The 14,236-nt window shown below is 48.8% G+C and overlaps 1 protein-coding gene across 5 annotated transcripts in view; it reads right to left on the bottom strand.

Annotated features, from left to right (window-relative positions):
* Positions 1-325: 325 nt before the first annotated feature.
* The window catches only part of PKNOX1 (PBX/knotted 1 homeobox 1), a 44,436-nt gene continuing 30,525 nt past the window's right edge, over positions 326-14,236 (bottom strand). For 3 of the 5 annotated variants that reach the window (XM_024990140.2, XM_024990142.2, XM_059885187.1), the window contains exons 8-13: positions 12,934-13,033; positions 11,847-11,944; positions 10,402-10,530; positions 6,396-6,472; positions 4,154-4,326; positions 326-3,428 (exon numbers count right to left, since the gene is read on the bottom strand). In XM_024990140.2, coding sequence (XP_024845908.1) covers positions 3,217-3,428; positions 4,154-4,326; positions 6,396-6,472; positions 10,402-10,530; positions 11,847-11,944; positions 12,934-13,033 — 789 coding nt within the window. In that variant the 3' untranslated portion in view covers positions 326-3,216. The remainder of the gene's footprint in view (positions 3,429-4,153; positions 4,327-6,395; positions 6,473-10,401; positions 10,531-11,846; positions 11,945-12,933; positions 13,034-14,236) is intronic. The other 2 variants (XM_024990146.2, NM_001046350.1) reach the window with 2 other exon arrangements.

Genomic DNA, 14,236 nt, shown 5'->3' with positions numbered 1-14,236 from the left:
CCTTACTGATGAATTATTTTCTTCTCATTACTATCAGAATAATTAGATTTACGGTGAACTACAATAAAAAACAAACTGAAGCTTTCCATTTTTTTTTTTCCTGGAAAACCAGTGACTACCTCAAGAAACTTAGAAAACATTCTTGAAGATGCAAATGGGCCTGAGTGCTCCAGGGTGGTGCAATCCTGATTTTTTAGAATCTGTGGGGGTCACGACAAACCCCAAGTGTCACCAGCAAACATGTCAACATCTGAATGTTGAATGTCCTTAAAATGGAAAAGCATCTGTGGTGACATGAGTTTTAGAAAATAAAACGTCCATGAAGCATGTTTCTGTTTTTAATTTTTTTGCTTTGATAAATCAGTTGCTTCACAAAAATCCCTTTCAAAGACAACAATCCAAGAAAACATTGTTACAGCATTCACATTTAAAGATTGTCAGTTCACAGACCAGACAGAACTAAATTAGGGGAGGGTGGCGGGGTTTTTTTTCTGTCCCTAACTACCAGAGGCGGGCCGTTCTCACTTTCCCGGGATGTCTGAGCTTGTCTAAAAGAAAAGGTGCTCCCCCACTTTATCGCCCCAGTCAGAGTCAGGTCAGGTCGTGGGCAGGTTATGTGGAGAAGACTCTGGGACTCGGGCCACAGTGGCTCCAGCATCAGGGCCCTGTGGTCTTTGAGCGAGCTGGGGCTGTGGCCCACCGTACATTGCACGCTGGACAAACACTTACACTGTTTTATTTCTGGAATCAAAACACGAAAGCTGCATTACTGCAGCAGCTGGAGTGTGGCTGGACATGGCCCAGCCATCTGCTACCCACTCAAGAGCTGAACAGCAGGTAACTCGACACGTTCAACCTGGGTTGCAAGACACAGTCAAAACCATCCTTCAGGGAAAAGAATTTAACAAGAGCAAATTCCTTTAAGATGAGAGCTCAGCAGGGTTGTGCTCTCACAGATGCTCTTAAAATCCCAGGGGCTGGAAAATGGGTCTTTATTAGGTGCCAGCTAACTACCAATGCCCCAGACAGTGGCTTATGAACCAAAACAGTCTGCCTGTTGGGTTAAGATCCCATTAGTTACTCATGGGAAGAGCTTGAAATGCCCCCTCTCGAATGATCTTTATCCTAGTCCTCTGAATGTAGCGACCAGGATGCAGACTCCAGCTGCAGGGAGCAGGGACTGCGACCCCAGGCACCGACTGCCAGACCCCAACATGGCCCTGATGTGGCCCCATGTCCACGCTGCTGCAGCCTGTGCAGCCCGAGCCCTGTACCCCGGCTCCAGGGAACAGGATTTCTGCTTGGGGAAACTGACCAGGAGTGACCACCAACCTGAACCTGAGGTCAGAGGGACAGAGGGAGGCGAGGGAGGGAGAAGGTGGCTGGCCAGCTTCCACAGGCTCTAGTCTTAAATCCTAACTTTGTTGGACTTAAAACAATTTTTCAAACTGCTGTAGTTTAAAAGATGTGACTTAAAATATATAAAATTGTTTAAAAGGAACACAATAGCTGCTTAAAAATGTTATTCTCTCCCCCAAAAGAGAGTCAAGTTTTTCTTTTAAATCTCCTGAAATATTTTAAAAGAAATTCCTCTGTATTTCTTGCTTCCTTCTAAGTTATCCAGGAAGTACTCTCCTATGACTAACTTTAATTATTAATAATTTGGGAAGAAAAAGTCAGTTCCAGAAAAAAAATCTGCACTTGCTCAGAGCACTTCTGGATAGCCTTGGTCCACAGCCAACTACTGTCGCTGCTTTTCAGGAGCTGATGACCATTAGACTGTCCTTCAGGGCTTCCGGTGTCCCACTGATGGTGACGCAGAGACGTCTTCTGTGAAACCAGGTCCTGCTTCCTCTCTGAGAAAAAGCCTCACTTGAAAGTAAACTGGCAGATGCAAATCCAAACCCAGAGAAACAAACCCAGACTGCTCTGTGGTCCATCTGGTCACCAGGAGCCGAAGTCCCACCGTTATCCAGATGTGATGTGATCAAGTCAGAGGAAGAACCACCGACCGAGTGATGACGAGCCGCTGGCACCCCACCCCCAGGCCCTGCCGGTTCCTGTCCATCCTGCAGTGGACATGCACTAATCGTGTAACAAAGCCAAGGGTCTGCTCTTTGCCTGCTCTGAGCCAACAGGATGGACACTTTATAGTAGTTTATGACACACGTTCTATGCATAACATACGCTGACCGAAAGCTCCTAAGACAACGCCCAGCTAACACGGCACATCACCACTCAACCGTGGTCAGACTTAAATCAGACGGAAACAGTCAGCAAAAGCTTTTAACTGACCACCGGCTACCACTTAACTTAGCTAAGCCCTACTTAGCAAATACCTTGAGACGCACGTTTAGATAAAGTGTAAATTGCAATCTGAGCAACATATTGACTAAAATTTGAAGATATCAAAATTTCATTAAATAGATGTTTCTTTTATAGTAGAAAATGTGAATTAATACCCTGGGAGAGCAGAGAACCAGAATACTAGCTAACTGGGGGCAGGTTCATCAAATTTGGCCAATTCAGAACATTCCAAATTGAGACAGTCAATAAGTGTGTACTGTTTCTCCTCTAGAATTTACCCTTGACATAGTCATAATCCAATTCATACGGAATTTATAAAAATAGCTTTTTATCCAATAATTCCAGCAAGGTAAAAATAGGAGTTTCTTTTCATATATAGCAAATGACACAGGCTCACGGAACATGAGAACGGAACCACATCTGAGTCGCCAAACATCCACCACAGGTCACACGCGGTTTATTGTGCTGTCACCCGCCTCGCACGGGCGGTCTCCAGGTGCAGAGGCTTCTTCCTAATCCCGGGGCTGACAAGTGAACCAGCCCCCTGAGGCCTGCCTTACCCACAGAACAAAATTAAAACTGCGTAATCGCTCAGAAAATGGAAGCACTAGTCCTTAACCTAATCAGGGGCTCGTTGGGGGGCGGAGGTGTTTGTCATTCATCACATTTTTAGCGTTAAACCTTTAAAGAATTTCCTTAAAAACTCACGCACACACGCACACACACACACGTGCACACACACGCACACACACCTGGAAAGAAGTCGCTGCACCGGCAAAGACGCCCTGGAAGCTTACTATGAAATACAAAAGTGCACTCTTCTATGCCTACATATAAAACATATTAGAAATAAAACTGTGTAAAATGTTTGCTGTGCAAACTATAAAAAGGGGCGCCGGCGGCCGGGCCCTACTGCAGGGAGTCGCTGTTCTCCAGGACCAGCCCGCCCAGGTGGCCGGGCGCCAGCGCCGCCCCGCCGTCCCCCGTGCTGTCCACGGAGTCGTCCTCGCTCTGCTCGGCCATCATCACCTGCTGCACCGCCAGCGTGGCCCCGTCCGATGACAGGGACTGCAGGCTGTCCACGTTCATGCTCACGGGCGCGGTGATGGTCACGACGGCCCCTGTGGCACAAAGCGGCGTCACCGTGCCATCGGGGTTCAGCCCGCTGGGCTGCGCAGCCTGGCTTCCCCTGGCTGTGTTTCTGGGACCATCCACAGGGATTTAAGGAATGTCCCTACTAGGATCGTCCCAGACCCTGCAAAGCTAAGCTCTCTGTTTAGAGAGGGTCTGAGGGTCAGGATGGTAAAGGGGACAGACGCCTGGGGTGGAAAGCAAGCGTCACACAGAGGAGAAGGGACCCAGGACACAGGGGAGAGGCCTCAGAGGACAGGCAGGGGTGGGGGGACTGAGGTCAGAGGATGGCAGGCCAGTCTGCGAGGGAAAGTGGACACCCGAGACACATGCTCCTGTGCTCCAGCCCAACAGCGGGGAGTGGGAACCACCAGGTACCCGTGAGCGGGACGCGGACTAGAGATGCTAGGCCGTGAAGGCTCTGCGCCAGGAAATCGCACAGCTGGATGAAGCCTGGGGGGACACAGGGTGAAATACCAGGCAGTGGGCGCATGACACACACACACACCCTGCACTGAAGCAGGAGGGGCAGAGAGAGACAGGAGCGGCCTTGGGCGTCTGGCCACGCACTCCGCTCTCCTGGGCACACCTGTACTGCTGACGGGCACCTGGACCAGCACTGTCCCCACGGTCAGACGCAGCAAGACTGCTGCTTGCCCCTGGTTTACCACCTCACCCGCACCAGCAGGACAGGGTCGCCCAGCCCGGTGCCCACCTTCAGACACAGTCAGCTCACTGGCAGCTGGCTGTGCTGCTCCCGAGGCAATGGAGTCAGGCCAAAACCTCTGGACGGGTCTGTTCTGAGCAGTCTTTTTCTTTGTTTTTGGAGTTTCTGAGCAACTAGAATCCAACATCGGCTGTAGGATTCGTCTTCTTGCGTTGATGAACCTGCGTGAAGGAAATACTCGTCAAAATGGCCTTTCCAAGGCCCTGTGGCCTCAATGACAGGCCAGGTGCTTCACAAACCACATGAATGTGACCACGTATTCCCTGCTGTAAGAAGTGCTTAAGAGTAACGCCAGGCATCTCATCTAAACTTCCAGAGAGTAGGGCTGTTTTTAGAGTAATTCACTTGAATAAAGACAGACTGCCCCACAGCGTCTTTTCTCCACTCTGATTTATCCACCTCTGTGAACTGGGTATCACGATGACACAGAGGATGCTGTTCAAACTGTGGATGTGACATGCCCTTCTCTAAGGAAGTGGCAGGGTAGAGCAGCAGAACCAGGCACCCTGCAGCCTCCGACCCGAGGCCCGCAGGTGGTGCATCTCTGAGCGCCCACCCAGTTAGGCCCTGAGTGTGGACAGATGTCCGGCTCTGAGGCTGTCTAATTGTGAAATACTAAGATTCAAAAAATCTCCAATTGCCCAAGGACATATTCTAATAATAGATATGAACAGGCAGACACTACAGAGCTCCGTTCAGAGACTCTCGCTGGTCCCTGCGGCTGAGTGTGAGCCGGACTGAAGGGTCACAACAGCCCCTCAGCACACCACAGACCCCAGCATGACCTGGGAGAGGAGCCTGCTGCCATCTCTACGTCTGTCCGTCCTTCTCCGTCAAAGCTTCTACAAGGCACAGGCGTGAGCTAATGATGGGTGTGTCCAAATTCACTCCAAAATACAATTTTTGCAAATATAAAAGGAAAGTCATAAAAGGTAAAAAATAGCCACTAGAAGACTTTAGAAATTTTAGAATTTATAAAAGACATGTATCAAATTGTTATTAATTTTAAAATGAAAAGCTGAGGTCAAACCTTCTAGAAAAGACAATTCTGCTAATAGCACAGAGGAGCAAGTTAGGAACAGCAGGGGCCCACAGGTGAAGAGGCTGACAAGCCGCCAACCATCAGCACATCCAGAGACATCGCTCTGTCCTCTGTCCGTCACCCATCCGTCAGTCACTGAACCAAAACACAGTTTCTAAATGGGATGCCATGAAGTGGAGACTATGACAGAGAAAGACTCAAAACTCACAGCAACGAAACACTCAAAGACTTTCAACTCTTGTTAACGCTCTGTTTAAAAGATCCAACAGGAAATAATCCAACACCATGACTTATAGTTGCCACTTAAGTCAAAAATAATAGCTCAAAGGCAAGATAGGAGAAGTACTTAGTACAGTGCCAAAGCGTACCTCCCGCATGTATAACTGCGCAAAATGGAACATTTTTATTGTTTACACTGGAATCTACCTGATCTTCAAATTTAAATTTTAACAGTTAAAATGAAAATACAGCAATGTTAATAAGTGGTAGAAGCTGTGTCTTCTTTTACGCATGCCAATGCTATTAAGCTGAAATCATTTCCTACGTCTGACTGATGAGTAAAATAGTAAAAAAAAGAGGCCAATGACTAAAAGCGCAATGCAAGCGCACGTTCAGAGCCCACCGCCACTTAGTGACGTCAGCGCCTCTAATTTAAGGGGACGCGGTCAGGATCCAAGTGTCCACAGTGACGCGTGACGCCAGAGCCACAACAGGGTGCTTCCTGTAGAAAGTACACGTTTCCTTCTCAGGACCCCTTAGGCCTGCTGGGACAGGGCCACTGTGGCCAGCCAGCTCGGGGGCTGCCTCCCCACATCACTGCTGAACAAAGGATACAGGGTCTCAAAAGCGGGGGGTGGGGGCTACCAGTGATCAGGTGAACTCACCTCGGCTGTTCATGGCCCATGGAAACTCGTCCACAAAACATCATGGTTTAAGGGGGGTGGGGGGAGGCCCTGGAGAAACGCGTTTCTGATTGAGCGAATACATCATAGTGAAAAGTCCTTGGGCATCGGTCACAAAACTTAGGTGAAAGTGTGTGCGATTTATGCTTAAGTGTCCTGCCGCCAATCCCAGACTCTGATAACAGAGGAATGCTTGTGTAATTCACCCAGACTGTACTATTCACTGGTGTCAGGATTTCCAGGTGTGCTGTTGACAGCAGAGTCTCAGAAAGTGGGCGCGTCTTACCAGTTGTTAACTTGGAGTAGTGTCAAGTTTGTCTGAGCAGCAATCTGTTTTTTCTCATCTTCTGTCGGGTATGGATGCTGAAAATAAAAAGGAGTGTCACCGTGAACTTTAGTTTTTAAAAAGGAATTCAAGACCATCCTGGTGAAACAGAAGCACACAAATAATTGTTAGTAAAAACTGGTATGAACAGTGCTTTTAGCTAAAACTTAACTTTAGTCTTATATTTGTTTCCAGAAATGCCTAAAACAGAATGAAGCCTTTTTCCCAGCTGCCCAAGAACACAGGGGCTGCACAGCTGGTAGAAGCCCAGGCAGAGCTGTCGTCCAGACGGGAGTCTGGCTCAAAGGCCGCGGGGAAGGTAAGAGATGAAGGTAAGAGCACTGGAAGTGGAGGGACTCCGGGGGCTCTGCCAGGTGCTGTTCTAAGCCCCCGATACAACCTACGGTTCTTCTATCAGCTTCACAGCTGTCATTTCAGAACCATAAACTGTATCCATTTAAAGCAGATAAATGGCTGTGTTTTGACCCACAGCACAACAGATAATGTGATCACCTGTGTACATCCTACATAGGAATCCACTGATTCTGCACACTCACAGACGAGGAACCCAAGCAGGGCAGGGCACACCCTCCCCATCCTGGGCTGGTGGAACAGGAGGCGGCAGAAGAGGCCCGGACAGATTGCCCCAGGCCATCACGTCCAGGTGACACGTTCTGTCACGGGAACTGTGAGCATGAAGTGGACCGGGATAAACTGCAGTCACCTAACAGCGTCTGCTAGGCTAAAGAGCGCTGTCGGCAGAGAGCTCAGCTCGGGGCTGGGGAAGGGGTGTCTGCTATTTCCTCTTTCTTTCATGGATGACTGAGATACGTCACTTAGAAAAAACAGAATTAAACCAGAAGTAAATACAGACACACCTAGGAAATACTGCAGGTTCAGTTCCACACTACCTCATTAAATCGAGCATTGCAATACAGTGGGCCACAAATTGTTCTGCTTCCAAAAATGTATATAAGTTGTGTTTACACTATACTGTAGTCCAGTAAGTGTGTAATAAGCATTTTTGTCCAAAAAAAAGTACACACCTTAATTAGAAGAAACTTTATTGCTAAAAATCACTAACCATCATCTGATTCGTCAGCGAGTCATGATCTTTTCACAACTGCTTAGTCACTTCAGTCATGTCCGACTCTGTGCGACCCCATAGACATCAGCCCACCAGGCTCCCTTGTCCCTGGGATTCTCCAGGCAAGAACACTGGAGTGGGTTGCCATTTCCTTCTCCAATGCATGAAAGTGAAAAAGTGAAAGTGAAGTCGCTCAGTTGTGTCCGACTCTTAGCGACCCCATGGACTGCAGCCTACCAGGCTCCTCCATCCATGGGATTTTCCAGGCAAGAGTATTGGAGTGGGGTGCCATTGCCTTTTCACAACAGTCACATCAAAAATGATTGAGCACAGACCATCATAACAAATATAATAATGATGAAAGAGTTTGAAGTAAATATTGCGAGAATGACCAAAACATGATCCAGAGACACAGAGTGACCACATGCTGTCAGGAACAGCACCAACAGATCTGATTCACACTGAGCTGCCACAAACCTTCAACTCGCAAAAATCACGACATCTGAGAAGTGTGATATGCTTGTATCAAAATTCACAGAAGCACCAAAGGAAGGTAATTTCTATCTACAGGAATAACATGTCCAGAGGTGACTATTGCCCGCATGGGGGACCACAGAGACACCTACTCTAAAACCTACATGCACTCAAGTCCCTCATTTTCCACCAACCAGGACCTCAGAGAGTGGACAGCGCCAACAAAGAAGGAGGTGGGAGTGTGTTTCAGTTCTTAAGTGAGCATCCTGTGTTGGAAAAGTAACTGTGTATCCTGGGGACAACAGAACAGCAGCAGATTCATCTCAGCAGCGCTCCATGCCTCACACTGACTGATAGTAACTCACTTTCATTCCACAGGAGCACACACGGAGCCAACTGAGAGCTTCTGGGAACAGAAATATCATTCTTGTCCTCTAAAAAGCTCATAAAATAAAAAGGTGACAGGAAGCAAGTACACAAACCAGGAAAAAAAAAAGTAACAACTTCTGCCTAGAGTGTGAGGAAAAACCACAAAGGGAGGATAATATTTACAGGCAATGAGGGAAAGAAGACATAGAAAATGTTTACACGGGAAAAAAATTGGCGTTTTAAAATGAACCTATGAGCAAGGTCTATTTTAGAAATGATTAATACATTAAAGGAAACAATAGGAAAAAACCCAATTCCATTCTGTGTGTAATAGTCCAATCACTACATTACAGACGTACTCACCAGCTCTAATAACCACAGTGTATTAGAAACACGTTCGATCTGCTTTCTCACCAGGTACCTAAGCTTCTGGTGCTTTGGGCCCTCATTCACCGTGTTAACTAGCTGCACAACCTTCCATCAAATCTATGGGTCCTGATTCACACACCACCTCATTCCCCATTATTATAATGAACATCACTGTGACACTCAGCCATGAAATCTCCATTTCCTTCAGACTCTTTCTAAGACCAACTTCCCCATGAGGCTGTACTGCAGCAAACAGCAGTGTTCTCCTTCCACACGAGTGCGTGAGCTGCGCCCTCCCACCGGGGCCCAGGGCGCAGAGCCTGACCCAGGCAGAGGAAAGAGGCTTAGCAGGGACCAGGGCCAAGCCCCAGGGGGACACAAGGCGACAATCCGGCGCTGGCCTTGGGGCTCTCAGTCAAGGGAGGACAAAGAAGACACCGAGGAACAACCTTGGCCTTAGCCCAGGCGGCGGGCACCTCTGGGGGGTGAGGCGGACTGTAGAGACCTGAGGGCACCAAGGCGCACTGGGCAGAGGCAAGGAGGCGGGGGCAGTGAGGATGAGGCTGCAGGGGTGATGACTGTCGTGATGCCGAGGGGCAGGTCTGGGCCCACCGGCTCAGCTCAGGAGCAGCCCCGGGCAGGACCGTGGAAGGAAAACCTCGTGGACGGAAATGCCTGGTGGAGAGGGGCTTCCTGCCAGCCTTCCTGGCCTCCCGCCCCTCTGGATGCCAGAGGCAGCCTCCGCATCTGCCCACAAGCCCCCCTGCCCCATTCCTCCACCTGGACAGGCTGTAACTTAGTGGGTGAGCACTTTCCTACCCCCACCCCCTTCCACCTACCCCCACCCCCAAAGGTCAGCCTGTCCTTCCCGACCCAGCAGCTAGACCACTGTCATCCCTGAAAACTACTCGGGGTCACCCCCTCTCCTGAGTCAGGGGTGTGAGGACTGCAGCTTGGGTGGGTCATGAGCGAGTCTTCCTGTGAAATCAACAGACCAAGCTCTGCTTCACAGTCAATAGCCCATCTGCCAATCACTCTGCCCACAAGCTCAACTCCCCACCTCCCTTTCAAATCCAACATACATAAAGTGTTGAAAGTGTTAATTGCTCAGTCGTGTCTGACTCTTTGTGACCCCCATGGACTGTAACTCTGCCCATGGAATTCTCCAGTCAGGAATACTGGAGTGGGTTGCCATTTTCTTCTCCAGCGGATCTTCCTAATCCAGGGATCGAACCTGGGTCTCCCACATTGCAGGCATTCTTTACAGTCTGAGCCACCAGGGAAGCCCATAACATACATAAAACATAACTATTTTGCAAGGTTTTGCCTGAGAGCACCATTTCTCTGCCCGCTTCTCTAATCAGCCTCCCCTCCCCCAGGTACGTTCCCCAGGCAGTTCTCTCAGGTTCAGGCACTGTTAATGTCGGCTGAACTCAGGGATTCCCTCTCACTAGTGGTATCCCTGGTTGATTTCCGTTTCCTGAAGCCTTTCCTCCAATTCTGGGTAGTCCCACTTCTGTCTCATGGTCTATGCACTATGGGCAGTCAGTAAAACACCGATTCTTACAACCTGGCCTACCAGCCCATGTAAGTCAATGTTTCCTAGACAATAAGCAGAAAGAAAGCATCTCGAAGCTGTGCTAACGGGGCAGTCACGTCTGTTCTCACCCCAATGTGCTGAAAGAGCCAGGACCGCATCACGTTGGTGGCGTGCTTTGGCAGGACCCCCCTCTTGTTCTTAGATGAGCCGTCATCTTGATGCAAGATGCTGAGATCTTGGTTTAACTGTAACTGAAGCTTTTAAACAATTAAAAATAACGTTAGACAGCATAGTTAATCCCAGCACACCCCACCAGGGCCCCCGTCAACTCTATTTACTCTTCTGTGAGAAACCCCACGGGGCTTATTTCTCTGCTCCTAGCCCTGATGCCCTGGAAGTGGCAGACACCTGGGACATGGCAGGGAGGGGACAAGGGCGGGGGAGGGCCTGTGGGGCTGGCCAGGACTAGGGCAGAGGGGGTTCGCTCGTCAGCCATGCTGCATGTTAGAAGGGGCTCCACTGACCCAACCCACACTCTGCACGTCTGCTCGGTAAACCAGAGGAAAATTCATATTCTCCCTTAATTGACAGCACGAATGAACCTCTACAAAACAAATAAGCACGTGATTTAAGAGTGCGCTTCCTCTAATTCTTCGCTATGATGCTAGGAAATGCTCTGCAAGCCAGCTCTATGTTCAGAGCCGCTGTAAATGGAAAGCTTCAGGGAAAGCAGGCTCGTGGCGGGGCGGTGGAGGAAGGGCTCTAGGGGCCTAGCCCCACCCTCCCCACTGCTGGGCCTGGGCAGCCACTCGTGTCGTGGGCCCGTGGGCCCAGCAGGCCCCTTGCCCAGGCCTTCTCATACCTGCTTCTGAGTTAGGAAAACGTTGACATGCCTAGGGCTGGGCCTCAAAGTGGCCAATAAGGATGTAGAAGACATCCGTGCAGGCCAAAGAGAACTAATGTAAACAATGGTCTGAAATAAGTACTGATAACAGAAACACTGCTTCTGATGTAAACCCAGCAAAGTGGAGGGCGGGGGGGGGGGGGGTGGCGGGAAACAACTGCGTGTGTGTCTAGAATAGAAAGGAGACTGGCCTTATTTCACCACAAAGGCACAGAGAGGGCGGGAGGACTTCAAGGTGGGCACACCACAGCATTTTAGCACCGTCACTACTGCAAGCCCAGCCCCACACCCTTAGCTAGAAGCCTGCAGTCTGCCGTGAACCTCCAGGGGTCTGGGGAGGATGCGTCTACACAGCCTCCAATCTCCAGCAGTGGAGACAGCTGCACAGCCCACGTGGTGGGGAGGGGTCCTGGGCGACCTTTTCCTCCTTAGGCTTCTCTGAACTTTGCAACAATAAGGCAGATGAAAAGTGAAAAAGACAGGCAACATGGACATTCAGATTAACTGGGAAGTACCTGAGGAAGCAGGTCTGGGACAGTGACCTTCACGCAGAGGGCAGAGCTTGAGCCCAGCTCCACCTGTGCCCCCACAATGGGAACACGTGCCCCACCCACCCCCTGCACTGTGAACACGCACTCACCCGCACCCCGCCCAGCCCTTTCCACGCACCTGGGAGTTCTGGATCCGGATGGTGCCAGGCGACAATGCCTGTGTCACCACTTGGCCTTGGGGAGTGACAACTGTGACAGGCTGATAGACTGTACCCCCTGGAAAGGACAAGAGAAGTTAAATCACCCCAAGCCTCAACAGTGAACACCATGCCTCAACGTACTCATGGAAGAATAAAGTCGTAGCTTACGGGCCTTGAAAATCATTTCAGACGGTCACCAGCACCTTGCTAGTGGACCTGTCACTTCCAGGGTGGGGCGGAGGGCAGCCAGGGCTCCTCATGAGACAGTGTGGGGGGTGGCTGGGGGAGGTGGGGAGTCCGTGAGCCCCTTCCTTGGCTTGCCTCTATTTCCTGGCACGTCTTAAAGGACTCAAGCAAAGGTCTGAGATCACATTTCTTTTTACTCTAGTTGTTTCTTTCATCCAGTGTGCTTTCATCTTCCTGGGGAGGTTTCCTTTTGTGCGATTATGTGGGGGGTTCAGCATCAATTTCACTCCCTCCTTCAGCGCGCTTGCCCTTTTCATGATGGTTCTGATATGCAACGTCTACTAAAAACCATCACAGGAAGGAGGACAGAGTCTACAGTTCCTTGGTGTATCAAGAACAGGTAATCCCAACATTAAGACTGCATTTTCACTCCTTGTCATCAATTAATAATACGACTTACGGAATTCCAGCTGAGATATTTCCTAAAAGATAAATCCTAAAAGATGATGCCATGAAAGTGTTGCACTCAATATGCCAGCAAATTTGGAAAACTCAGCAACTTAAGATTTTCCAGGTGCTGCTAGGAGAACAACTGAAAACTGTGCTATTTAAAAATTTCAGGTGGTTTTGCTATGTATTTTCAACTTCTACATAAAACCTTTCCTTCCCATATTTTTTGACAGGGAAACACAGTTTGCATAATATATTTGTTACTGAGAATTAACAAGAACCAGACATTCAAAGAGATAGAGATGCTGGTGGTCCTGTACTGGGAACTGGCATTAATTAGAAACCTTGGTTATGTGCTACTTCATTCTAATATGAAGGACTTTTTTCTGCAAAAGCTCAAGGAAAGTGTCTCTTTCTCTATCATCGTACCTGCCACTGTTGCCATGGTGACATTCCCCTGCTGCAAAGCGGATGCTGGCACCACGATTCCTTGGGGGCTAAGAGTGCCTGTGATGGCACTTTGAATCTGCTGCAAGTCAGAAACACACAGTGAAGAGGTTATCAGAAATCAGAAAACCCATGGTTAACACTTCACAGCAAGTGGCATAAAGGCATCATTAATAAGGGAAAGATGCTCGAGCAAAGAGCATCATCAGATGACAAGTCTTCACAAGGCAAGTGCTACATCCGTATCTGGAAACCAAGAGATGCAAAACTGACTGTTAAATATGATGATCAATACTGAGACAGGACTTTCAATTTAGCTTCCAAAGATTATCTTTCACCTCATCAGCATACTAAATACATCCTATGGCCCTGGAGATATAATTAGGAAGACAAAAATTACCTGATCTCATGACACACCTTTTCCATTCAACTTAGCTCAGAGTTTTCCAAGAATCAAAGCCTCCTGGACAAGATGAACTATTCAGAAGACGATGCCACAGGCTGGGGCTGTGGCAGGGGGTGGAGGGTGGGGGCGCACCCTGGGGCAGCAGAGTCTGTACCTGCCCTTCCCACTGCGCAGAACACATCAGAGCCCCCAGGGTTCAGGTGTGTGGGGTGCTGGGTCTGCACCTGGCCGACTGCAAGAGCCATGCAAATATCTGTAACACCACACTGGAGGATCTACTCATCTGAAGTCAGATCCAAATGGGCTAATTTATCCATTTTCTGTGATGGCTTCCCTGGGAGTTGACAGAGGACAGGCTCTTTGCACCTGGCTTCCAGCACTGGTTTGGCACAGAGAAGGCACCCAGACATTTGAGGGGTTGAACAGCCTATGTGGATATCCTTCAGAGATAATTCCTCTGTGTGCCATCGCATCGATTTGAACATAAAAGCTCTGGTCAGTCTACATCAAGTTTGCTACATAAATATAAAGCCATCTAAGTCAGTCATCTAAGCTCCCACATCAGGAACATAGAAAAAGAGGAGCCAAATGAGACCAAAGCAAGCAGAAGGAAGGAAACAATAAAGATGAAAACAGAAACAATGAAATTGAAAATAGAAAAACAGACAAAGCAGAGATAAGAGCTGGTTCTTTGCAAAGATCAATACACTGACAAATCCCTAGTAAGACTGACAGAAAAAAAAAAGAGAGAGACAGAAAAAACAAATTACCAATATTGGGAATGAAACAGGGCCTAAAAAGACCCTAAAGACATCAAAAGATGAAAAAGGAATACTACTGTAAACAACTCAACACACATAAATTTGACATCTGCAAAGT

The sequence above is a fragment of the Bos taurus genome, chromosome 1 (assembly GCF_002263795.3).
Source record: "Bos taurus isolate L1 Dominette 01449 registration number 42190680 breed Hereford chromosome 1, ARS-UCD2.0, whole genome shotgun sequence".
Taxonomy (NCBI): Eukaryota; Metazoa; Chordata; class Mammalia; order Artiodactyla; family Bovidae; genus Bos; species Bos taurus.
The sequence above is the reverse complement of the archived record's forward strand: the minus strand, read 5'-3'. Positions and strand labels throughout refer to the sequence as shown.